The following is a 25692-nucleotide window of genomic DNA, read 5'->3' as shown; positions in this document are numbered from 1 at the left end:
GCTCCCTCTGTAATGAAATGTACAAAGATAGAATGTTTTTATGAAATGTGATTATTAAAAATTTATAATTAATACATTGTTACCATTAGAGTCTTCCAAATTCAGAAGCTGTTGCAAGACAACAGTGTTCAAAAAGTGATTTTTGCATAATAGATCCTAGGGATGCTCATTTTGATTAATTTTGCCAACCGACAACCACTGCTCATTAACCTTTAACTGGTCAGATTAATATTGAATTATTATTTAATAATAAAAAATATTAATTGACATGTCTATTTTGTGTCTGATACATTAAATATTGCATTTTATAATATTGATTTATTTTAAAATGTATATAGCATCATACAGAACATATTAACAACAGAACATCTTCACGCACCAGCAAAGTTTCCAACCGCAAAGAAAAACAGAATAAACTAAATAAAAAGATCAAATAAATAGGCCTTTCCTAGATAATTTTCTCTAAAATGACAAATGTAAATTACAAAATGAAAACACTGATTGAATGCTTTTAAACTGGCATAGGCTGTTTTTTCTAATCATGTTTTTTTTTCTCTGTCAAAACAAAAATAGCAGGCTACCTCAAATCGATCACTTCACGGTAAATTTACATGTATTTAATTCTTGGCTGTAATTCTTATATCACAAAGCTCTAACATTTTAAATAGAAGTCATTATTTTAAAGATTAGGTCTTGAGAGTCTGGTTTTACCCTGGAGCTTGTGTGCTTTTAATTTCTCTGTCTCACTCGCGGTTTATGTGCGTTCCCTGCTCATGATGAAAGACAATGACAGGGCACTTATGTTGACTTTTTGTGAAGTACAGGTTTCTATAGCATAAACCAATTTTGTTGTTTACATATATTGCATTCATTTGCATACATGTTTTATAAGCTATTAAATAAAAGCCCTAGTTTAGTGCGGAGTTATCATTATGCAAAAATCCAGAAAATTGCTAGATTTGTTTGATTCGTAGATTATGTAGGCTATTTTAAAAATGGATATTTTATAAGAATTATTAATAGCTGTAATTTTTCAATTGGAAAAAAGGTTGGTTTATTGTTTGTACACTAAATCATCAAAACTATAGCCTATTTGTTGTTGTGCCAGAGTGCACGCTGATGGAAAGAAAACGTTCCAACTTGTGGCCGGCTTGTTTCCAAAGCAGAGCACATTTCAGAAAGTTTTGTTTTGTGGCTTCTTTCTCCAATTGTGCAGATAAACGGAGGTGTATGACTTGGATCCAGGACAGAAGTAATCGGCATAAGCGCTGGTTTGGCATCAACTCGTACTTGCACAAGTTACCGTGCCGCGAGTTAACAAATATGCGTTGCACATTTATGCAGCTAAACTTCAAAATCTTTAAAAATATATAGTTTAACTAATACAAATAAATGGTTAAAATGAATAATCGGTTATTATGAGCATCCCTAATAGATCCCCTTTAACTGTTTCAAGTTACCACAGATTTACTCATTTTTTTAAAGTGAACAAACTAATTGCTTTTTACAGTGTAGTCGAGTCTTCCATGTTGCATATAGGGTGCTGTGTCACTTACATGTAGGCTGCTGGCTGTGAAGCACATTGTTATTCTCTAGAATAGAAATAATGTGGCACATAGTCAAGTATTTGTGTAAGCTAGCTGTTTAGACAGCAATATGTGTAGTACTATGTTAATGCATTTCTGGAATGCACAGTCTTTTACATCACAAGCTTTCTGATGTTGTCGGACTATTTTAAAGACTATGTAGGCTGTACAGCTGGGGCTGATAACTGAATCACCATTAAATCAAGCTCTCACTTTGCTGAAAGACAAATGTCATTTTAAGTTGAGTAAAAACACGCTCTGTTGAATGCATTGTCCTGAGGTTTGTCAGATTCATATGATGACAGCTTTTTGCACTTACCAAAGCGTGCTGGGATTCTGGGTGAGTCCATTACGTGTTGTTGCCTTATGTGGGAACTGAAGTTCAACTTGATATTGTGATTGTGAGATCACATGATCATCTTTGAGTAGAGCTTGTGGTTTATTTAACTGGCGGAGAAGCAGTTTTCATCACAAGGGCCAAACACGTGTAGCAGCAGACATTATCTAAGCTGAGGGGATGAGTCTGTGTCATGTCTTCACGTCATGAAACTCTTGAGTTTCCCACAACCCGTCTGCAGGCTGCGTGTCTCCATGTGAAGACCACAGACGTCTGCCGTGTCAGAGGTCATCAGTGTTTGCATTCTCCTCTCGTCTCCTCACGCATTCTTTACTGTTCAAATGCATCTACAGTCACATCCTAATGCATTTCAAATCATGCTCTAGCTGTCATCGCTAATGGTGGCTACTGTACCTTTAATACTGACTGAGTGCAGTCAGACAAAATGTTGTTGTTTTTTACACACTTTTCTTTTTTAACCGACTAACTACCAAACACAATGGTGAACAATCACTAGATTTGGCCAGTATATCCTGAAGCTATATATATATATATATATATATATATATATATATATATATATATATATATATATATATATATATATATATATATATATATATATATATGTGTGTGTATTGAAAGCTTTGAAATCAAACTTACGAAAAGAATAAAACAAAATTTTTATTTTTATTAGAGCACAACACATTTAGTTCAACTCCAAGGAGAGTTTCACAGCATGCCATGGCTAGATGCTGAACGAAATGAAGTGAGCTGTGTGTAAAAAAACACATTTTTAATGGCCCTTCTGTAAATCACACTAAATGAACAGTGATTAGGACTGTAAAAAAAGAAGTCCACTGTTTAGTTCAAGGATACCTATGTTGTCCAGAATCACAAGCTGTGTTATTGCAGTGTTTCAGTAAAGCGTAATGCAAGTCACTTTCAATTGTCAGCTCGATTGCTATATTTTTGACTAATCGGTTTTGCCATGAAAAACAGATATTTCTCAGAATCTTTCCTCTGCTTCTCACTGTTTGTTTCCTTTAGCAGTTCAGCTTCTGATAGTGGACTAGAGTGCATGTGTCTGCATTGTATCTGCCATGTTGTCATGAGCTGTTTTATTATGATTCCTCCTCCTTTGTGATGTAATGTAGGGAGGTGAGCGGAGCCTGTGAAATACTGTGATCCAGTGCAGCTGACACATTCACAGACTTTACAGGGCTCTAGAAGTTTCTCTTGAAGCACCAGCCTGTTGAAGTGCATGTTTGGGGCATCTCAGCCTTGGATTTCTCCTTTACCGTCATCCACTCGAGCATGCCCTGTGAATAAATGGGGAAGTTAATTTTCAGCATGGGTGCAACTCATTGGCCTCTCTCACTCACTCAAACACACGTTCGCCCTGTCTGCATTTCAAAGCATCTTTGACAAGGACAGCAAGTTTAAGACATCCATCATGGAAATCACTGACCCCAGATATCAACATTCATACCAGCAGCAGAACATCTTAATTTACTGCTGCTTCAGATGACTCTGTCCTGCTAAACTTCTGGGGATTCTCGAGGTCACCTTATATGTACCCCGGAGAATGATATACTCATGAATGTCATTGGCCTGGACTGTTCTAGGGTTATGATGCAATTCGGTGGAAACAGGAAAGGTCATTGCACCGTACAGCTACCTGACGTTTTTATTTTTCATGCACTGTGTGTGCTCTTTGATGACCAACGTCTATATAAAGACAATTGGCCAGATTTACTAAACAAAGCAATAAAAAGTGGGAATGAGTTGAACGTTTGGCAGATGATTTTACTGAGAATGTGCAAATTACAGAATGCTGAGGCTCATTTCCATAATAGCCAACACAGTCAACAACAGCACAAATTAGCACAGAGGTGCTAATAAGCAGAGCCATTGATGATATTTTCGGATAACATTACGTTCTGGTGTTCCAAATAAACAAATGCACGTGGAGACAATTTTCTGCCTTCTACCACATGCTGTTTGTTCTCTGCTTTTCATTTCTCTTTATTTCATAGTACTTCTCTATTATGAATCATGCAAAATTATGAAAAACTCTAGTAAATAAGGGTAATATGAAAGTTGATGGTGAGGCAGTGGCGCAGTAGGTAGTGCTGTCGCCTCACAGCAAGAAGGTCGCTGGGTCTCTGGTTTGAACCTCAGCTCAGTTGGTGTTTCTGTGTGGAGTTTGCATGTTCTCCCTGCCCTCCGGGTGCTCCGATTTCCCCCACAGTCCAAAGACATGTGGTACAGGTGAATTGGGTAGATTAAATTGTCCTTAGTGTATGAGTGTGTGTGTGAATGTGTGTGTGGATGTTTCCCAAAGATGCGTTGCGGCTGGAAGGGCATCCGCTGCGTAAAAACTTGCTGGATAAGTTGGTGGTTCATTCCGCTGTGGCGACCCCGGATTAATAAAGGGACTAAGCTGACAAAAAAATGAATGAATGAATCAATGAAAGTTGATGGCTTCTTTTTCTGTTACTAACATTTTTCAAAATATCTTTTTTTTATGTTCAAAAGAAAAGGAAACACAAACAGGTTTGTTAAAAAAAATTGTCATGTTTTTTCTTTAATCTCTTTTATTTTGTACTTAAAATAGAAATTCCCATACATACTGTACGTTATTGACCTTATTCTTTACATACGAGTGTGTCAATTTACCACCGCTAGTATATTTCAAACCTGTGGGAAGCCCTGAACACTGAGGTGATCTCACGAGCAAATATAACTATTTTACGTTTTGTCAGATTAGTGGCTATTTTGTACGAGTTCAGTCGTATGAAAATGTACCATTTGAAAAAGGAGGCGTGGTAACCCCAACACCCCCCACCCCCTCCGATCATATTGCACAACACATGGCCATGACCTCACAAAATTTTTGTAATGCAATATAAATCGTCCATAAAAAATACATAAATAAAAAAAACATTATCAGCCACATTATCAGATAATAATACAATTTATCACTATATATTGGTGCAATATTTTGCATAACAAATATATATCGAGACAGGCCTATAGCCATAAATAATACAGTGTAATGTTAACATTTAATAATGTTTAACCCTACAATGAATTGCTACCAATATGCATTATGTACTGTATGTGTTAACTAAATGTGTTAAATGAATAAAGAGGTGGACTTTAAGTTGGCACAAATGAATCAGTAGTAGCCAATCGTTTCATTGTGTAGTAAAATATCCATGTGAAATATTTTATGAACAAGAAAACAAATGAGGCCAGGATTTTGTCCGTAAGAAATTGATTGGATTATTGTACTGTGTTGCTATGATCTCATCTGATAATTCTTCAGCCTTCTCACCAGTAATCAAAAGAGGGAAAAGAAAAGAGGGATAAAAACTGTTGTTTTGATTAAAGATGATGTTGCATGATTAAAAGACTTTTAAAAGTGACCATAAACATTGGAAATTGTTAGCTTTTGAATCTAACAGTGATTCTGCTGTGATTCATGTGTGCAGTGCTGGGAGTGGTTTGTTGTTAACTCATGAATAATAATTATGTAAAGCCAGCTAAACAATGCACCTTGCACTTCACTTGCATACTTAACTTCAAACATGTCTGGAAATATCAATAGCATTACATTTTAGATGTCCAAAAGTATGCGTAATCTTCACTTTTTCCCACACTGATGCCACATCCTATAGATCTGGTTACTTCTTTTACTCTATCAACCATAGTCAAAATGACAGCAGAAAGATTAAAGAGCACCATATTATTTAAGAAAAAGGCTAAACATATATGCCATGTTTACAGGATGTGCCCATGCCAGGAATATAGTTCTATAGTTGTAGACTTCTTATACTACTTATAATGTTCTAATGGAGCTATAGTAAAATGATCGGCCTGCACAACACCACTTGAATGAATGCAAACATCTAATCTTGAATTAGATTATGAATTATTCGAATTATTATAGTTATAATTGAATTATTCGGCCCCCTTTGAATATATATATTTCCCAAATGATGTTCAACAGAGCAAGGTCATTTTCACAGTATGTCTAATATTTTTTTCTTCTAGAGAATGTCTTAATTGTTTTATTTTGGCTAGAATAAAAGCAGTTTCGAATTTTTAAAAACTATTTTAAGGATAAAATTGTTAGCCCCTTTAAGCAATTTTTGGTCCCACTTTATATTGTGGCCTTAACTAATATTTACTTACACAGGAATTAATAGTTTGTTACATAAGTTACATAGTTTGTTACAAACGTTATTTTTTATGTTAGTGCATAGTCGTTAAGGCCACTTAATATAAAGTGAGACCCAATTTTTTTCCCCGATAGTCTACAGAACAAACTACTGTTACAATAACTTGCCTTATTATCCTAACATGCCTAGTTAACCTAACCTAAATGTCACCTTAAGCTGGATAGAAGTGTCTTGAAAAATATCTAGTAAAATATTATGTGCTGTCATCATGGCTTGTTAGAAATGAGTTATTGAAGCTATAGTATTATGTTTAAAAATGTGTTGAAAAAACTCTCCATTTAACAGAAATTGGATAAAAAATATTCAGGGGGCTAATAAATCAGGGAGGCTAATAATACTGACCTCAACTGTATATATGTTTGCATCACTTTGACCAGTCTCTGTACGTAGAACTGTACTAATTCCTCTAGTTGCTCCGACAGGGATTTCTCCACAGCTGGAGATACAGTAAGTCAGGAGAGGTCTCACCGACTCCCAGAGAAAGCAGACATGTTGCTTTTTTTTTAGAAAATGTGATAATTATTAATTTTGCTTAATTGTATCACTATTCATTGAATTTGATGTTAAATTTAGGCTCTGTTTAAAATAATTTGACCATAATTAAACAAAAAAAGGTTGTTTTCATACACATTTCTATTGATATTAAAATGCTATTTTGAAATACTACCACATTCATACTATAGTATTACATAAAAAATGGAGCTGACTTCAAATTTCTGTCACTGCTCGCACAGGAATTACATTAACACACTCTATCTATTAAACTTTCCTTCTCAGAATATGAACGCATCATACCTGATCAGTCACTTTCTATAGACTTAAAGAGCTCAGATTAGAAGTTAATTAGCACAACCATTTATTCTAATCATTCTTTATGTGCCATGAACACACACACACACACACACACACACACACACAGAGAGAGAGAGAGAGAGAGAGAGAGAGAGAGAGAGACAGAGAGACGTCTCAAACTCTAACCTGAGCGAATCACAGTCTTTTCAGAGGCCCTGCCACTTTTCAGCAGCTATCCAAATAATTCTCTTTCCAGCACCTCAGCCAGATGCTTTCTGGGATGAAGGGTCTTGTTCTGCTACTTCTAATTATAGGCTCTTCTTAAGGCCTATTCAAGCTGAATTAACTTTATATTGGGAGGTGAGTTAAAGTAATAACTTCCAGAGCTCATCCATGATTTTGATCTTAAATTGTTGTCCAGTCAATCATTTTTCCCCTTGCACATTCCACTGCTGGTAAAGATTACAATGCATTTAACTTCTGTAAAAGCAATAAAAGAAAGAACCACAGGTAGTAGCAGTTTTGTGTGAATTCACATGCTGATTAAAAGTGAATTGACTAATAGGCCATGTCCGGAATGTGTGTAAGTGTTTCAAGAAGGGGTCAAAGAGAAGACCAATGACCATTTTTCTATATTGTCTGGACTTTATTATAACAGAAAGAAGCTAAATTAATTATATTTGTTTTTGTAAAAATCTATATACAGGCGTTATTAAACCTTAAATACAAATAAAATTAGTTGCCTAATTAAAACAAAAAATCCATTACAATTCTGTTAATATGGCAATATGTGTATTAGCAGAAACTAAATCTCTCTCTCCCCCCTCTCTTTATCACTCTCTTTTTCAGGGTTTTTCTTTTTTATTTAGGTTAACTAAAAATTCACAAAACCACATGAACCACATATAAATACTAAAACTTTAGCAAAATCACTAGACTTAAATCTAACAAATGCCTTTACTGTTATATTGTTATATTATTCTATTTAGTTCTTATCAGGACATCTCTAGTGTGTTAAGTTGATTGAACACTTAGTGCAGAATTTTCATCTAAAGAATTTTACCCCCAATGAAATGATAATAATGATGTTACATGCAGCGAAAATGGACCCCTTCAACCATACACATAATAAATGTCCTTAAGTCAATAACATTTGCACACTGCCTCCTAAACTTTCATCTGTCATTAAAAAATATTGATTCAATATTTCGATATTGATGATTTGATTCAATTTTTTAGATCCTTGGCAAATGATTTGAGTGGTCAGAGCCACCGTACAAGCGAAAGCCAATATCTAGAATGCCCTCTGACAATGTAGTCCACCTCATCTCACAGCACAGAACAGTTAATTGACAAACAAAGTGTGGAATATAAAGCTAGATTGTGGTGGATTGTTAAGACCCACGTCTGCACCCTAATTTATTTTATTCTGGTCACAGTCTCTGGCCCCACACCATTTTGAAATCCGTTGTTTGGTGTGTGCATTTTTGCCCATGACTTTGACATACTGTTAGTCTCTGTTCAGGATCAGTTCAATTTAATGAACATAACGTTTCCTTTTGCTTTTCCTTTTTTAAAAGAGAAAAGAACACAAGCATCATTGCATCATTAATGTGCATCAGACTCCGCATGCAAGGTTTAAAAATTGTAAAAAAGTACTCTGTGCAAAGATCTTTAGGGTCAGTTTTGTTATGCGTGTTTTGTGAGTGTATTGAATAAATAAGGTATCACACCCATCTCAAGATTTCTGCAGACAATACTTATATTCCTTGATCAGTGAGAAAGAATACAGTCGTCCCCAGTAACAATAACTATTTAAGTATCTGTGGAAGAAGTGATTTCATGGTGACTTGAGTACATTCAGCTGGCAGCAAAGTAAACCCAAAGAATGGGATCATATCTTGCTCTGAATTTGATCATTTGGTGTTAAAGATTGACTAAGGGCCGAGACACACCAAGCCTATGCCAAACAACTAGCAGCGATGCAACCCCACTTTGCGTCGGCTCTTGCCTCGTTCAGTCTGGACCAAAAAGCTGCACGTGAACACACCAAACGAACGAGCGCTAACTGAAACGCAATAGTGCATTTTGTGTCCTCAAGGGAGGATGTGTCTTTCCACACCATATGAGGCAGTAGTCTGTTTTCTGGTTTCCAAAGGGAATCTGGAACTTCCGACATGTACGTGCAAAGTGTAAACAAAGCAACATTTCGTACTATTATCACATTAATTGTCACTCACCACGGAGAGATTCACTCGTGCAGATATAATACAGGTAGTGGTATAGCCAGAGAGGCAATTGCAGATTAGGAAGGAAAGTGGAGACTAAATAGTTGAGTTTTTAGTCGTTTCTTGAAGACAGCAAGTGACTCTGCCGTTCTGATGCAGTTAGGGAGTTCATTCCACCGACTAGGCACATCCCAAAAGTGCTCTATTGGATTGAGATCTGGTGACTGTGGAGGCCATTTGAGTACAGTGAACTCATTGTCATGTTCAAGAAATCAGTCTGAGATGATTCACGCTTTATGACATGGTGCGTAATGCTGCTGAAAGTAACCTTCAGAAGATGGGTACACTGTGGTCATAAAGGGATGGACATGGTCATCAACAATACTCAGGTTGGCTGTGGCACTGAGATGATGCTCAACTGGTACTAATGGGCCCAAAGTGTGCTCAGAAAATATCCCCCACACCATTATACCAACACCAAGTCACTTAAATAACCTTTTTCCCCATTCTGATGCTCTGTTTGAGCAGATTGTCTTCACCATGTCTACATGCCTAAATGCATTGAGTTGCTGCCATGTGATTGGCTGATTAGAAATTTGCCCTAACAAGCAGCTGGACGGGTGTACCTAATAAAGTGGGTATTGAGTGAATCTCATAATCTAATAATTCATATTGTGTCCAAATATTTGACATATGTATTTAAATAGTAGTACAGCCGACCTTGTCAGGGTTCTGCCACTTTGGTCTTGTAAATTCTTGTTTTGGTGGCAGACCTCTGACACTACTCATGTCTCGTCCTGTTTCTGTCTTTGTGTGCGCGCGCGCGCGCCGTCGTGGGTGTACGCAGAGTGTGCGCGCACGCTCTGCGTCCCTCAGACGCACGCGCTCTTGTACTAGTGTTTGTGTTTGTTCTGTCAGCAGCGCGCTGCTTTATTCTCGGCGCCTCCGTCTAGTTGGTTTCAGTTTTGGTTGGCGCTGAGATGAAGCATGCGCGTTGCTTATGTGTGAGCGCACGGTAAGGTGTTTATCTATCGTGTGCTCGTGTCTTGCGTCTCTTGTCAAAGCACGTGGCTCGGTGTTTACATTGTGGTCACGTGCTTTTGTCGTGTGCTTCAGTGTTGTGTTTGTTGTCATGAACATGCGGTTAATGAGTTCTCTCATTGGCTGCATGTTCTTGTCCTGTTAAGTGAGCGCATGGCTTGTGTTGTCTCTCTGTGTCATGCGCTCTATTGTCTTGTCCCACCCTCCTTGTTAACCCATTATTAGTTAACTGTGTTCACCTGTTTGTGTTAATTTTCTACAGTTTATATACCCCTCACTTTTGCTGTCCTGTGCCAGTTCATCATCACATGTTGTTGTTTAAACCCTTGTCTTGTCATGTTTCCAGTCCTCATCCTTGCCAGCCTGCCCAGTCCTGTTTGTATGTGTATGTATTTGTTTTGTTAATGTTTTCCCCCTCGGGGTAGTTTATTTTGCATTTTATTTTATTTTTATTATTTAATAAATTCCCATTTTTCCTGCACTTGAGTCCTCGCTCCTTTTTCCCCATTTCCCCTCACCAACCCTGACAGACCTATTTGTGTTTCTTTTTTACTTAATTTGCTTACTTGCTACATTACACTTGCACACTGAATTATTGTCGAATAACCAGTCATAGCATTCTCGTCATCTTGATGTGTCCAGTGCCTAACTGTAGTGTATCTTATTATTATCTCATGACTACTTCTCAAATAAGTAAATAAATAAATAGATAGATATACAAAATATATTGGAAAAACTCAACAAAATTTAAGTTGACATGTTTTATAGCATTTCATCGACACATGTATTTTATTTGTGTCACAGTGTCTTTGCAGAGTCCACACGCATGGTTAGTGCCACCATAATCTCTCTTAATCAATGCTGCATAAGCCAGCTGCCAATCAAAACATCCCGTCTGCCCATGTGTTCACCATCTCACTCTTTTAACCACGACAGCCCTGTATTCTAATGCAAAACAGCCAGATTGATTTGTTATGTGACATTTTAGCATGGCCACAGACAGGTTACCTCTAAGTCCTTAAAATGCTTTTAAAAGGCTGCTAAAGACAGGGAAATGGTCAATGAAAGTCATAAAGGGCTCAGAGAGATCCATCTCGTAAAAACATGTTTGAAAGTATCATTAGTGTCTTATAGTTCTGTGCACTGTGCCTGGAAATCTAACAATGCTAATGAAAATAAGAGAAAACCGAAGTCTTCAATCCTGCTTCATGTCTCAATGAGCTTGTCAATTGGTGCATAAAACTGAATTTTGAAGTAGGTTTTGGAAATGACATTCTCTAATTTTCTGATACTCCCCCGACTAAATGTTGACTGTAATTTGGTTCCTCTAGAGAGAAGAATAGATCAGACCCAGACTTCTCCCATGTCACTAAACGTCTGGTAGTTAGTGTTGGATGGCACCATTATACATGTCTGCACCGCGCATATATAATTTGACAGTTTTGTCAAATGTAAGTTGGTTTCAGATGTCATTTGTTTTCATGAATTGGGAAATTTTGGCTGGTTCATTTTATATGTTACAATTTTATTTTTAAGTGTTTTTTGTTTTCAACCATGCTCAGATTTATTCTTTGTTGCATGTATTGTACAAAAGCAATTCTGGAATTATATTGGAAACATTTTTTTTTTGGAATCCGGCAGCTGTGATACCTCACCCCACAATTGCCAGTACTTCTACACACACAAACACACACACATTTCCATAATGCTGATGATTCCCAGTGGATTAAATGGGACATACTGCCTCTACTAATTGGCACATCAATAATGCTCTCCAGATATGAGCAGTCGTAATGAGCTGCATCTTACACACTCTTGGGCCTCTTTTCTACATATGCATGAATATAAAGAATGCTCACTCCCAAAAAAATCATATATATATTTTTATTTACTCATGTTTGTTTTGTTTCAGACCCATATAATTACATTTTATTAAGAAACAGAAATACTACTTTTCTAAAGAACACAAAATTTTCAACTTATTCTGAGAAGAACAACCAGCCTTTCCAAACTAAAAGAGGACTTTTACAGTTTTCACAGGACAAGGAGGCCATATTGTGGATGCCAAACATAACCTTGCAAAAAGTTAATCAAAAACTCAGTAATGTATACAGCACCCACATGTGTAAAATTACATTTTTGATGAAGAGTAAAAAATAGGTAACACTTCATTTTAACTACACACTATGAATGATTTATAAAGCATTAGCAAATAGTTCATTGTTAAGCATTAACTCTACATTAATAGAAGTTAGTAAGCGGTTTATAAATACAGATACAAATTCTGTGTTCTTGACATATAAGCACATTTATAATGTGCCTAATGATTGTATTTCCATACTTTGTTAATGGTTATTTTTTCATTACTTAAGTATTGCATTATTTACAGACTAGTTGTAGCTGATGCTGGTTGGTCAGTTTGTATTTTGATTTATTATTTTTGTATTTTATTATTTGAAAGTGTGTTGTTTATGTTATAAATTTCCTTGCTTCCGGTTGGCTCGAGTCAGAGGTCACATGATCCCCTTAGATTGATTTAACCTGCGAAAGTTTGTTTGGATAGCAGAGTGAGATCTCAATGCAGGCACCTGGTAAATGCTCCTGCTTACTTTACAGCTGGTTATCAGGCCAGCACGGTAAACTAAACATTGTTGTATATTATTTGTTTATGTTGGTGTCTTTTTGATTGTGTTTGTGTAAAACATTTGGTTTGTTTGTTTGTTTATCTTTTAGTTTTAACAGTGTTCAATAAACTAATTGCATGGACATCAGTATTTGGGTAGCTACACTCGTTATGTAAGAATAGTGGGTGCTATTTTAAGATCATTCAGATTGTGTAAGTAAATGATTAATAAACCATTCAAATCAAAATTTATGTATCTTATTATTTAGTCATATACTAATAGTTAATTTGTATGTTAATAAATGCCCTAATATTTCAACTTCATCCAGTTTTGTATCCTTAAGTGAGGAATGTTTATGCTTTATAAATCTCTTACAAATGACAATTAAAGGCTGTTATATTCTAAACAGGACAAATTAAATAATGATTTTAATAGTTCCTATTCATTTGAAAATACACAAATAAAACTGTATCGAATTAAAAATAATTCTTTGCAATCTTATGTAAAATAAAATTACTGTAGAGTTTAAACATCACTAAACACAATTGAAATGTTGTATCGTAATATATTGCTAAATTAATATATTGTTGTATTTATTGCTAATTGTGTTTTGTCACCTCTGTTATTTGACAATGTTTAAAGTTATTTTTTGTTTAGATAAGATTGTAAACATGTATTGTTAATTTGCTACTGAACCTGTATTTGTCATTTATAAGGGTATCTATAAAGCATAAGTAGTCTTCACTTTAGATTAGGTCACAAAACTGTATGAAGTTGAATTAATAAAGCATTTATTAACATGCATAACCATTAATATATGCATGAATAATAAAATATATAAATGTTGATTTGAGTAGTTATTCATTTGCTGACACATTCTGAATGAATCTAAAAGCCACCAACTACTCTTAAATATAAATGGTTTGTACATAAATAATATAATGAAATTAATATTGAACAGTTAATAACTTATAGCGTATACAAATACAATCATTAAGCTCATTATACATATGCTTATAAGTCAAGAGTACAGCATTTGTATCTGTATTTACAGTATAAACTGCTTACTAACATCTATTAATAAAGTTAATGCTTAACAAATAATGAACTAACTATTTGCTAATGCTTAATTAATTGTTCATAGTGTGTAATTATAAAGTGTTACCAAAAGAGTTTTCTGTAGAGTTCAATTCAAAAGATCATTACCAAATTACATGTTTTTTGGTAGTTGTAATGTTTTTTGTCATAATATGGCAAGTTCAGAATCACAGTTCATAATAATATTTCAGCTCAAATGCACACCATGCAGATTTGTGACAGCATCAAAACGACTAAATGGTGACAGTATTTAACCAAGCACTGGATGATTTTCTCTTAAGAAATTACAAGAAATCTTTTAAAAATGTTTTATTTTGCTTATTTTTTTAGTTTATTTTTTGTTTTTGTTTTTTTGTTTGTTTGTTTTTTTTGTTTTTGTGAACTGGACAATCGGTTATAATGATCATCGTTGAATGGGGTTTCGTTATTTGAGGTTTCTAAGAGAGCCGCATGTTTGAGAGATGCTATTTGAAGATCTAAATCTTGTGTCATATTAAACATCTTAACCTGACATTTTACTGCAGAAACACTTTGATTTCTTTGTATATATACACACATGCCCTCTGGGTTAACGTATGTGGTGTAATCATTTTTAAAAAGGAATGTAATGTTGTAGGTACACGTCTCTCCCCCTCCTCTTGTGATGAAAGTGCATGGGTTCAGAGTGACACCCCTGCCTCTGGAGACCCTACCAAACGCTCTCTGCATCTCTGATGAGGTCAGGCCTCCCTGAGCAGGGCTTCCATCTCATTGCTGATTTCAGAGTTCCTTGATTAACATAAAGGCAGTCCTCTGGAGAGTTGGTGTCCAATAACATTGGCCCCACCGCCTCTTTGTTTCCCCTCACTGATTGACACAAGATGGCGGCCTGCATTAAATGCCCATCAGCCCCTGCATTAAGTTTGGGAATAGACAAGTTGTGGAACAATGTGAGGTCAATCCATCCACATAATAAACTTAAAATAAATCCTTCAAAGGGACGGGTTCTTTTAATAAAATTGTGTAGGCAATAGATTAACTGGAATAAATCTGCATGTTTTAGGCAAGCACTTGTAATAGACTGTGTGGGTTGCCCACAAAAAGACAAAATATGTATTAAAATATTTATTTTGTTAAAAATAAAAGTGTAATTAAACAATGCTAACACTTCTTCTTCTTCTTCACTATCTTGTCATTGTTGTACTTGCATTAATTTATGCAGACATGCAAATAACTAACCCAAACACATTCCTAACCATATAGTAATACTTTTTAATTATTACACTCATCACACAAGGGAAATAAGTGTTTGTTACCATTTTTCTCAGAAAACTTATTTCTAAAGGTGCTGTTGACTTTTTTAACGAATGTTGGTAACAACCAAAAAAACCCACATATGCAAAGAAAACAAAAATAATTAGTTTACATATGAATTTATGTGTAATCAAATGAAATGGCACAGGGGAAAAAGTACTGAACACATGAAGAAAGGGAGGTGTAGAAAGGCAGTGAAAGCCCAGACAGCAGCTAAGATCTCTCAGTAGTTTTTCAGCCACCTCTGGCTTTTGCCATTGTAAATTCATATAAGCAGCTTCAGTCCAACATTTACATTAGCAGGATGATAAAGATGAAACCAGGGTGTACATTTCAGCTAGACAATGATCTAAAACACAGCCAAGGAAAATTGTTTAAATATTATTGTTTAAATATTTTTATTATTAGAAATTTTAGCAGACATTCACTTGTAAATACACGTTTTTTCAAATATAAACATAAAACTTTTAACAATAAGAAATAAATTTTAAAAATTAGCAAAAAAAAAAATACAAAAAAACAAAAACAACAATCATAAAAATAATAATTGAACAAAAAATAATAATTATAAGAATTATAAGAAATAAAAGGGGACCACATTTTTTTTTTCAAATAACAAAAACCTTGTCTATTGGGTAAACCAGATTTTTTCCAGATGTAATGTACCAGTTAACTCTGTCAGTCATAATTTAGGAGTTGTAACTTCTTTTTTCTAAAACAAAAGGATACCTTTTTGGCAGAGATCAAAGCATACGAAACAAACTTTTGGTGTACTTGTGTAGGTCTCAAAAATTCGGAAACTCCAAATATAATTAATATAGGATCTGGCTCAATTGCAATGTCTAATGTATCTGAAAAAACTTGAAATATTTTGTTCCAGAAAGTCTGTGATTTGGGACACATGCAGTAACATAGGACTGAGACAAGTTGGAATCTAAAAACAAACATTTGTCACACAATGGCCACACCTCTGGAAATATTTTATTACATTTTTAGATATTCTCAGGAAAAAAAACATGACGTCTTATTACCCCCACTGTAAGTTTTGTATGGGCGATATGCATACAGAGTATTAATTTTCAGCCAGGCAGCCTAAGGGCTTCTGGTGAACTGTCATTCCATTACAAAATTGCCACGTTTCAAATCTGATTTCTTTAAAAATCATCAATCTTCACTGCCTAATAGATATACGATATGAAGTGGGTCTCAGATCGGACAAGAAGCACTGCATTAAATTCCATTTCCCTCCGCAACTAAAAGAATGCTTAAGTCCATTTAACTGAATGTATTGTAATTACATTACAACATCGATGCTGTAAAAACAACCTTGTGAAATAAAAATAGTCACATTAATCTTTCACCGGAAGTTTATTATTTAAAACTCTGTTTTATTTTTTTATTCTATTTTGTTTATTTAAAACTCTAGCTGTGCATAGAGGCCATTGCGGTATAAATTGTAGTATTGTACTAGAGAGTAAATGGTAGAGATTATCATGCTTATATTAAACTAATCCGAAATCACAGCACACAGCGAGTAAGCTGAAAGAAAAGCTGAACAAAATGCCCTTTTAAAAAGATCTCCACTAAATATTTAAGCTATCCAGACTATGTAATGCTTTCAGTTTTATCTTTGAACTTTTGCTTACATCTATTAGTCTTGTAATATCACACAAGAAGTTATCGCTGCACAACAGTGAAACAAGTTTGCTGTCAAACCTGTTGTCATATCGCAAATGCCACGTTCCATGCCGTCTCTCATTGCCCTTCTGATTTAAAGTTCTAATTAAGAAAGCTTGGAGTGCAAATTAAACGAAATTAGCTGTCAGCGCATTCACATTTAAATGAGTGATGCTAAGACCCTTCCGGTAAGCGTTTAAATGATATAAATTGCTGTTTAAGTGCAGGGCCTAATGTTTGTCTCCAAATTAATGTGACACAAGGCAGCAATGACAATCAAGGCTCTTCTCATACTCATTTGGGCTCGTTTAGAGGCCTTTGTGCCCACACAGCTTTGAGCAAATTAACACAATTGCTGTTTTTTATGAGCAGTCATAAACAGAGGTCCTCCTTTGGCTGCTAATGAAGAGAGAAACAGCTTGCATTTCGGTGTTTTGATAGTCCAAGAGCAATCGCAGCTCTGAAAACAACAACGTGCTCTCAGACGTCCCGCGGCACGTAGAGATGAGACTAAACAAAGGAGCAAAGATATCTCGTCGTGCTCGTGTAAGATGATCTGCTTTGCTCCAGCGGTTCTGTCCTAGAAGCATATGCTTGTAATTTGTGTGTATTATGTCATTTGTGACTGCTGAAAGCACATTTTGACAGATCCCCTTACCCATGCTACTTGGTTACGTTCTCTGAGGAGCTTTCCATGAGTTGTTGAGCATGTGAAAACATTTTAAAAATAACAAATCTATCACAATCTGAGGTAAATTCATTTAACGATCGGGCCGCGTGGTATTTCATTGTGTCTCATTCACTAACTACCTTCAGTTTAGCTTATTTGACTACATCTTTATGGAGTTAGATTTTTTGTTAATATATCAATAAGCTTGAATGACATCATGTTATCTCCTGTGTGTTTTGTAGGCTCTGGAGAGTGAGTTTGTGTCCTGTCAGTTGCATCAGTGGATTGATCTGATCTTTGGATACAAGCAGCAGGGACCCGAGGCCATCAGAGCTCTCAATGTCTTCTACTACCTGACTTATGAAGGAGCTGTTAACCTCAGCTCCATATCTGACCCCATGCTCAGAGAGGTGAGTGTGTGTTTTTCTGTTGCACATACAGTACAGTTGAAAGCAACATGATTAGCCTTTCTGTGAAATTTTTTATTATATTTCAAAAAATCTTTACAGTATTTCTTATTTTATATACCCTGCTGAAAAATCCAGCTTAAACCAGCCTAGGCTGGTTGGCTGGTTTTAGCTAGTTGACCAGCCTGGTTTTAGAGGGGTTTTGGCCATTTCCAGGCTGGTTTCCAGCCATTTCCAGCCTGGTCTTTGCTGGTCAGGCTGGAAAATGACCAGCCAAATCCAGCTAAAACCAGCTTGACCAGCCTGGTTTAAGCTGGATATAGCTGGTTTTGGCTGGACTCCCAGCTTGGCTAGGCTGGTCAAGCTGGTTTTAGCTATTCATCTCCCAGCCTGACCAGCTAAGACCAGGCTGGAAATGGCTGGAAACCAGCCTGAAAGTGGCCAAAACCCCTCTAAAACCAGCTTGGTCGACCAGCTAAAACCAGCCAACCAGCCTAGGCTGGTTGAAGCTGGATTTTTCAGCAGGGTATTTCTATTATAAATATTATATATTTATATATATTCTACAGAACAACCTTCTGATGTGACTTGACTTGACTAACCTAACTTAGTTAACTGAATTAACCTAGTTAATCATTTATATGGCACTTTAAGCTGAACACTAGTATCTTTTAGTATATTGTACAATAAAAAAAGTTTCAAGCAGTACTTCCTCCAATTAGACATGTATCTTTCATTTCAGTTTAATATAATTTGTTTTATTTTTCGAGTAATATGTTTTAAGTTCGAAACATAGTTAAATGTAAATGTTTTTGATTAAGAGCTCAAGTAGTAAATGTTTGTTTTTGACTCGCACAGTAATGACCTAGCCCACAGCACTATAGCCAGGTGCATCAGGGCAAATGATTTAGAGTTAGGCTGCGTCTGAAACCGCATACTTCCATACTACGCTAAAATCAGTATGCGAGCCGAGTAGTATGTCCAAATTCATAGAACTCAAAAATCAGTATGTGAGAAGTACCCAGATGACCTACTACAGGGGTGTCCACACTCGGTCCTGGAGGGCTGGTGTCCGAGAGAGTTTAGCTCCAACCCTAATCAAACACACCTGAACAAGCTAAACAAGCTCTTACTAGGTATAATAGAAACTTCCGGGCAGATGTGTTGAAGCAAGTTGGAGCTAAGATCAGTAGGACACCGGCCATCCAGGACCGACTTTGGACACCCCTGACCTACTACTTCCGGTGAGATTCTGAAATGGGCATGCCATGTACGCTGCGCTATCCCATGATGCTTCGCGAGAGAATACATAAATGAGAATGAAGCGACGCAACTAACACGGGTAGGTCATGTGACCATGACAAAATGGCAGATGTAGTACGTCGGAATTCCATTCATACTGTATAGAACGTACTTTTCTAAAGGCCAAGTAGTACGTTTAAATTCAATTGCAGTACCTACTGAGTAGTAGGCAGTTTCGGATGCAGCCTTTGTTCATGTATTATATTAGTTAAAATACATGGGTTGTTTTGATATAAACTTTGTGTGTTTATGTTTAAGTTGGCTTCTGTGATTTAAGCTGAATATTTCATTTATTTATAAAATATTGGCCATCACTATCAACGAGGGTAATGTGTAAAGGAAGCACCCCAGTGGTGGACTGTTCATGTTCTGAGCTCAGAATAAAAAGGTTAACTGACAGTGCCGTCTCCTACCTGCTTATTCTACCAGATTTCTACCAGATTTTCCGGCAATTTTCCGGAAAGGTCAGTATGTGTGAACAGGCCTTTTTTGAAAATAGCGGTAAATTTGTTCCGGCTATTTTTTTGGAAAGAGAAACCTATAATTTGCCGGAATGCTGCTCTGTGTGAATGCAGAAGGAAGATTGCCGGAAAGAAGGAAGCTTTCACGTCTAGAACGTGCTGACGTGAGACATCTACTTTAGCCAATCAGAACACTCAGACGCATTTACGCCCGCACTGTTTATGAAAATAAAAGCCTTTAAATATTTTTCCACACACATTTAGCTTGCGGATGTTAGTCAAATAACGTTTATACTGTATGTTCCTTCTTAATGCCAACTGTGTAAATAATTATTGATAAGATGCTTATAAGCTATTGTATTTACCTTCAAGCTCTGCTTTCTTCAGTTGCTTGCTGCGTCACATGTGCCCTTGAAGCAGCCGGTGAGCACAGCACACACACAAATATTGCGTACATCTCGACATGGGATAGTGTTTCTCTACATTGTATGTTTTCATCGAAGTTGTTCACAGTATTTATCCATCCACAGAGTTTGTAATGTAATCAAATGTTTACAAATACAAGCACAGCCATTAAGGGCTCATTTCTGGTTAATGATGTAAGAATTTACCGGTATTTTGGAATGGATGTGTAAATGGTCTTTTCCAGAAAAATTCCATAACATCCATGTCTGTGTGAACAGCGCTTTTTTTTTTTTTTTTTACGGGTAAAGTCGTTCTGGAAATTTTATGAATATTTACCGGTATCACTGTGTAAAAGGGGCTAGAGACACTCAGGGTTGTGCGGCATATAGGATACCAGAGTTCTCCTAACTCCAGTTGCCCAAGTACAGCAAGCATTACAATATGCTTTTTACTTTCATGTACTTATAAAAAAAATTGTATCAGGCAAATGATGTATTTTTTATAGGTTATTATTAATTTAATTTAGATGTAAAACCATTTTTTTAAATTGGATGAATGAACATTATATGGGAATTGTTGTTTTAATTTAAACTTTATCTTCTTGTTTAGAACATAAGGAGAATTTCAGTTAATTGACTTTCTTCAACAAGACAAATACTGTATGCCTTGTAAAAGGTTATATAAAATTGTTCTCATGGAGATAGAAAATATTAAGGCGTATGATTTATTTTTCATTGGGTCAAGTGATCAAATTTAAATGTAAACCTTTACCCTGATTTTTTTATTGAGATGAATGAAAGCTTTTTTCAGTGTATGTACTGTCATCAAAGACAAAATAAATGAATAATTAGAAATTTGTTATTAAAAATATTTATTTGATAGTTTAACTAAATAATATTAACTAAATATTTGAATCTCACAGGAGGGCTAATAATTTTGCCTTTAACTGTACACTATAGTACAATAATAAAATGATTGAATTATATTTTATAATGTTATAAATGATTCCATTTACAATATCGTTGTTTTATCAACGCAGTCCTAGGTATTGCAGTGCAGTTCTAATTATGTAAAACGTTTGACCAATAGTGTATGCTCACAAACATGGAAACATCCTTCTCTCTTTACATTAGTTAACCTGAGAGGGGTTGTATTCATATTTAAAGTATCACCAAGAGAAAATTAGGCTCAGTTGTGCTCTAATATGCTTCACTTTGGCCAGACTCTAAAGCAATGTCACATCTTTCCTAATTCATTATACTGTAGTCACCAAATTTAGAATAAATACACTTGCTAAATTATGAATACAGTAATTCACAGTATACAGGGTATTTTAGAATAGTGATAAAATGGTTGTAACAGTAGTGGCCAGCTGTTTATAGTATCATATCTACATCCAAGTGTAACAAATTATTGAATGAAAAAATGATATTAGTGATATTGAGATGCTTGTCTAATGTGGAGGACAGGGTTTAAGAAAACTGAATTGTTGTTGCAATCTGAAATTACAAGAGAAAACTATGTATTGTTTGCTATAACAAGTTGTGACTCATTTTATTAAACATGAGAAACATGAATTACTCATTCACAATGAGATATATGCTGTATAGTAGGATGTCATACTCTTTTGAAATCAGAGTTGATGCTTATGTACAGTGTATGCAAATATGTAGCTTAATTGATAGGGTTTGCATAGAATGTTGCAAAATTCATCAACAACACAGTACATCATAGCTTGATTTTTCTTCCAGCGCAAACACGGAGTTCACACTTGCACTCTGAGTTGTGTTTGTATTACTATATTTGTCTACATGGTGGCAACGCTAATCTGGGCTGCCTTTTGACAGTTGTAAAAGAAAAAAAAAAATTAACTACTGAAAATCAATGTAAGCATTTTCAGGTGCATCATGGATGAGGGTATTATGAAGCCATCCACACATTTATTACGAACAACTGCGGATCATTTGTATTTTTAGAGTGTATGTATCAAACACCTTGCCTGTGCTCTCTGTTTAATGGCAGAACATTTTCAAATGCTGTTTGTGTATCTATTTGAGTATGTTACTAACTCCATAAACACAAAGTATACATTGGGCTGCAGATTTACTATTGCTAGCCAAATACTTTCAAATGAAACATGTAAGAATGCAAATTATTTTCTTAAACTGATTTTTCTTAGACCTCATTCAATTTATCCACTGACTAATGGAAAACTAGTTGTTTTGATAATGTTTCGGAAATCACTACACTATTGACAAAGCCAGGTGACTTTTTTTGCTTATGAAATTACCCAAAAATGATGGCACCTTTAGAAGAAAGCTGCCTATAGCTGCGATAGCTGGATGGCCAGTGAGGCATCACACTAGGTTTTGGAGCAGAGCTATTGTAAACAGGGTTGAGCTTCAACAGACACTTACAAAACATTTGTTTAGCTGTTACTGTGAGCCCCGAAGACATACTACAGACTCAGAAGGAATCTCTCTTTCGGATTGTGTCCCCCACCCCTCTCTCCCACACTCATTTATTATTCATCTCTTTCTTTCTGGAAACTGCCACACAGAAGCACAGAGCAGACAGGGCTCACTAACTGCCCCACTGACAGCTACACATGCTCTTCACAGGGTCCAGGTACTGCCTTTCTCCATGATCTGTATGACATCCAAGACATACACAGAAGCTTTGAGAATTGGTTCCATTTTTAAAGGTGACCTACCTTTTAAGAAAATGTGGAACAAGTCTCTGATGTGCCTAGAGTGTGTATGTGAAGTTTCAGCTCAAAATACCACAAACATTTTTGTTATTTAGGCATTGGTCCAAATTGTGCCATTTTTATGACTGTTGCTTTAAATTCTAATAAGCTCCAGCTACAAACGCCTATGCATCAGCATAGTGGCAGATTCAAAACAGGACTAATGTTATCTCTGTGAAAAACACACTCAGAAGAAGGCAGTCTATGGAGAATACTGTGTTTATTTCTGCATCCTAAAACATCACATTTATAATGCCTCTTAGTTGCTGATATTAACTTTGACAGGTATTGTGTGAAAAACTCTGGCGGACAGCTATTTCACGATCAGGGCTATAAATGCTAATGAGGGATAGATCGTCACTAATTGGTGGGTATTTTTCCGATGGCATGTACAAAAGGAGAATGTCAATCAAAGTGTTTCTCCTGACAATTTTTATTAAGTATGATCATAAAAAAATGTAATTAATACTTTTTTACTATTAAAGGCAGTCTATATTCAGACACAGTTACTACACAACTGTTGATTTTTGCACAATACATCCACTTTTTTAAATGGGAAATTAAATAGGAACTTAATGGCTTTTGTGATGGATAATGTCTGCATTCTCTCAGCCAAGATACTGTAATTCCCATTTCCTGCATGGCTTCTGCTTCTTGTTTTGGCACAGCAAGCATTCATTTATTTCCGCTCTAAAATTGCAGTGGCCAGCAGCAACCCCATTTACTACAGAGGACAGTGCACATAGCATCCTGTGCTGGCATACAGAATATTTACCATTCAAGACTCTCTGCTTTGCTTCATCCCAGAAGAGCAGGATGTTGGTGTTTCTGAAGCTGACATGGTGGTCTGTAATCCATTATTTAGAGCAATGTAATTTGGTTGTTCGTTGCATTATTGTCCTGGATGTGAGCCTAACAGGACTTTGAGTATGTTTATATATACACTGGCGATCAAAATAAGAGAACAATCTATAAATAATTGAACAATTCTGAAATAATGTCATCTTCACTGCTCAACAGTTGAAGGATTTTTTGTCCCATCTATACTATGCTACCAGAACACCTTTTCCCCAAAATATCAAAGGCATTTCAACAAAAAACATTATTTTGCAGAAAACACACTGATCAAAATTAGAGAACAATAATGACTGTAGCATGGAAAAAGATTACAGCTACATTTTCTGAAGGTTAAAACAGTCAACAATTAGTAGGAAGTGTACAGGCCTCTGCTCTGAATTACTTCAGCACATCTATGGCCACAAGACAGCACTAGTCTCTCACACTGCTCTGGCATGATTTTGGCACACTCTTCTTCCAGTCTTCTCGACAGTTCAGTTACTGTAATGGGTTTCTTGGCCATAACTTTGTCACCAAAGATTTTTCAGAGGTTCTCTATTGGGTTGAGTTCCGGACTCTGGGCAGACCATGTCATTATTTCAATATTTTCAGTTTCAAGGAACTGCTTTACCCATTTTACTGTGTGACATGGCTCGTTTTCCTGCATGAACACTGCGGGCTGATTGGGTAATGAACGCAGGGAAGCAACCATATGTTGTTGAAGAAGGTTCTGATAAACATTTGCATTTACTCTGCCATATACATGTAGAGGCCCAACTCCTGCTGCAAAAAAACATGCCACAAACCATGACACTTCCTCCTCCACTTTTTACTGACTTCTTTATACAATTTGGGTTCAGTCTTTCTCCAGTTTGTCGCCGAACATAATGTTTCCCATCGGACCCAAATAAATTAAACTTGCTTTCATCACTGAAGTGAACTTTGGAGCAGTTCTCCTCTGTCACACAACATGCTTCTCAGCAAAGCTTAGTCTAGCCTTTTGATTCTTTCTGCTAATGAGAGGTTAGGTGACTGCAGAGTGGGCTTTTAGTCCAAATGCTCTTAAACGTAGAGACACTGTATGACGAGACAGATCTTTACCCTGTTCAGTGCTGAACTGGTGAGCAGTTCCAGCTGTAGTGTAAAAATGATTGCCCATTGAGATCCTCCGCAGTATCCTGTCATCTCTTCTGTGGATGACCAGCCTTCTTGAGAGACTTGAATGAGTTGTGATGTTGTAAAGATTTAGTATTCTTGAAATCACAGATTTGGAAGGACCAACTTGTCTTGCTATGGCTGATTGGGTCATCCCTTTGGCCTTCATCTGGACAACCTGCTTTCAGTCACTTTATAATGGCCCACCATCTTGCAGAGTAAGTGAAACTGGAAGTTAGGCTGCCAGGTAAATAGGGGTTGACAGATAATCAAGGGAATTAGCACCAGATTCCAGATTGACACCAATAACTGGGAGGTATCTAAAAGTGTTCTCTAATTTTGATCAGTGTGTTTTCGGCAAAATAATGTTTTTTGTTGAAATGCCTTTGTTATTTTGGGGAAAAGGTGTTCTGGTAGCATGGTATAGATGGGACAAAAAATCCTTCAACTGTTGAGTAGTGAAGATGACATTATTTCAGAATTATTCAATTATTTATACATTGTTCTCTAAATTTGATCGCCAGTGTATACACACACACACATACACCTGTCCAACTTCTTGTTGATGCTAATTTCTAACCAGCCTATTACATGGCAGCAACTCAATGCATTTAGGCTTGTAGATATGGTCATTTCTGAACGCATAACATGTCAAACCTTGAGGCGGATGCGCTACAGCAGCAGAAGACCCCACCAGGTGGAACTCCTGTCAGCTAAGAACAGGAAACTGAGGCTACAATTCGCACAGGATTACCAAAATTGGGCAATAGAAGATTGGAA

The 25692-nt window shown here is 36.1% G+C and overlaps 1 protein-coding gene across 7 annotated transcripts in view; it reads left to right on the top strand.

The window, feature by feature from the left end:
- Window positions 1-25692, top strand: part of lrba (LPS-responsive vesicle trafficking, beach and anchor containing) — a 410338-nt gene that overhangs the window by 339410 nt on the left and 45236 nt on the right. For all 7 annotated transcript variants that reach the window (XM_087237193.2, XM_087237191.2, XM_087237187.2 and 4 more), the window contains exon 47: window positions 17839-18006. In XM_087237193.2, the coding sequence (XP_087093319.1) occupies window positions 17839-18006 (168 nt within the window). The remainder of the gene's footprint in view (window positions 1-17838; window positions 18007-25692) is intronic.

This window comes from Danio rerio, chromosome 1 (assembly GCF_052040795.2).
Source record: "Danio rerio strain M-AB ecotype USA chromosome 1, GRCz13ab, whole genome shotgun sequence".
Taxonomy (NCBI): Eukaryota; Metazoa; Chordata; class Actinopteri; order Cypriniformes; family Danionidae; genus Danio; species Danio rerio.
The sequence above is the reverse complement of the archived record's forward strand: the minus strand, read 5'-3'. Positions and strand labels throughout refer to the sequence as shown.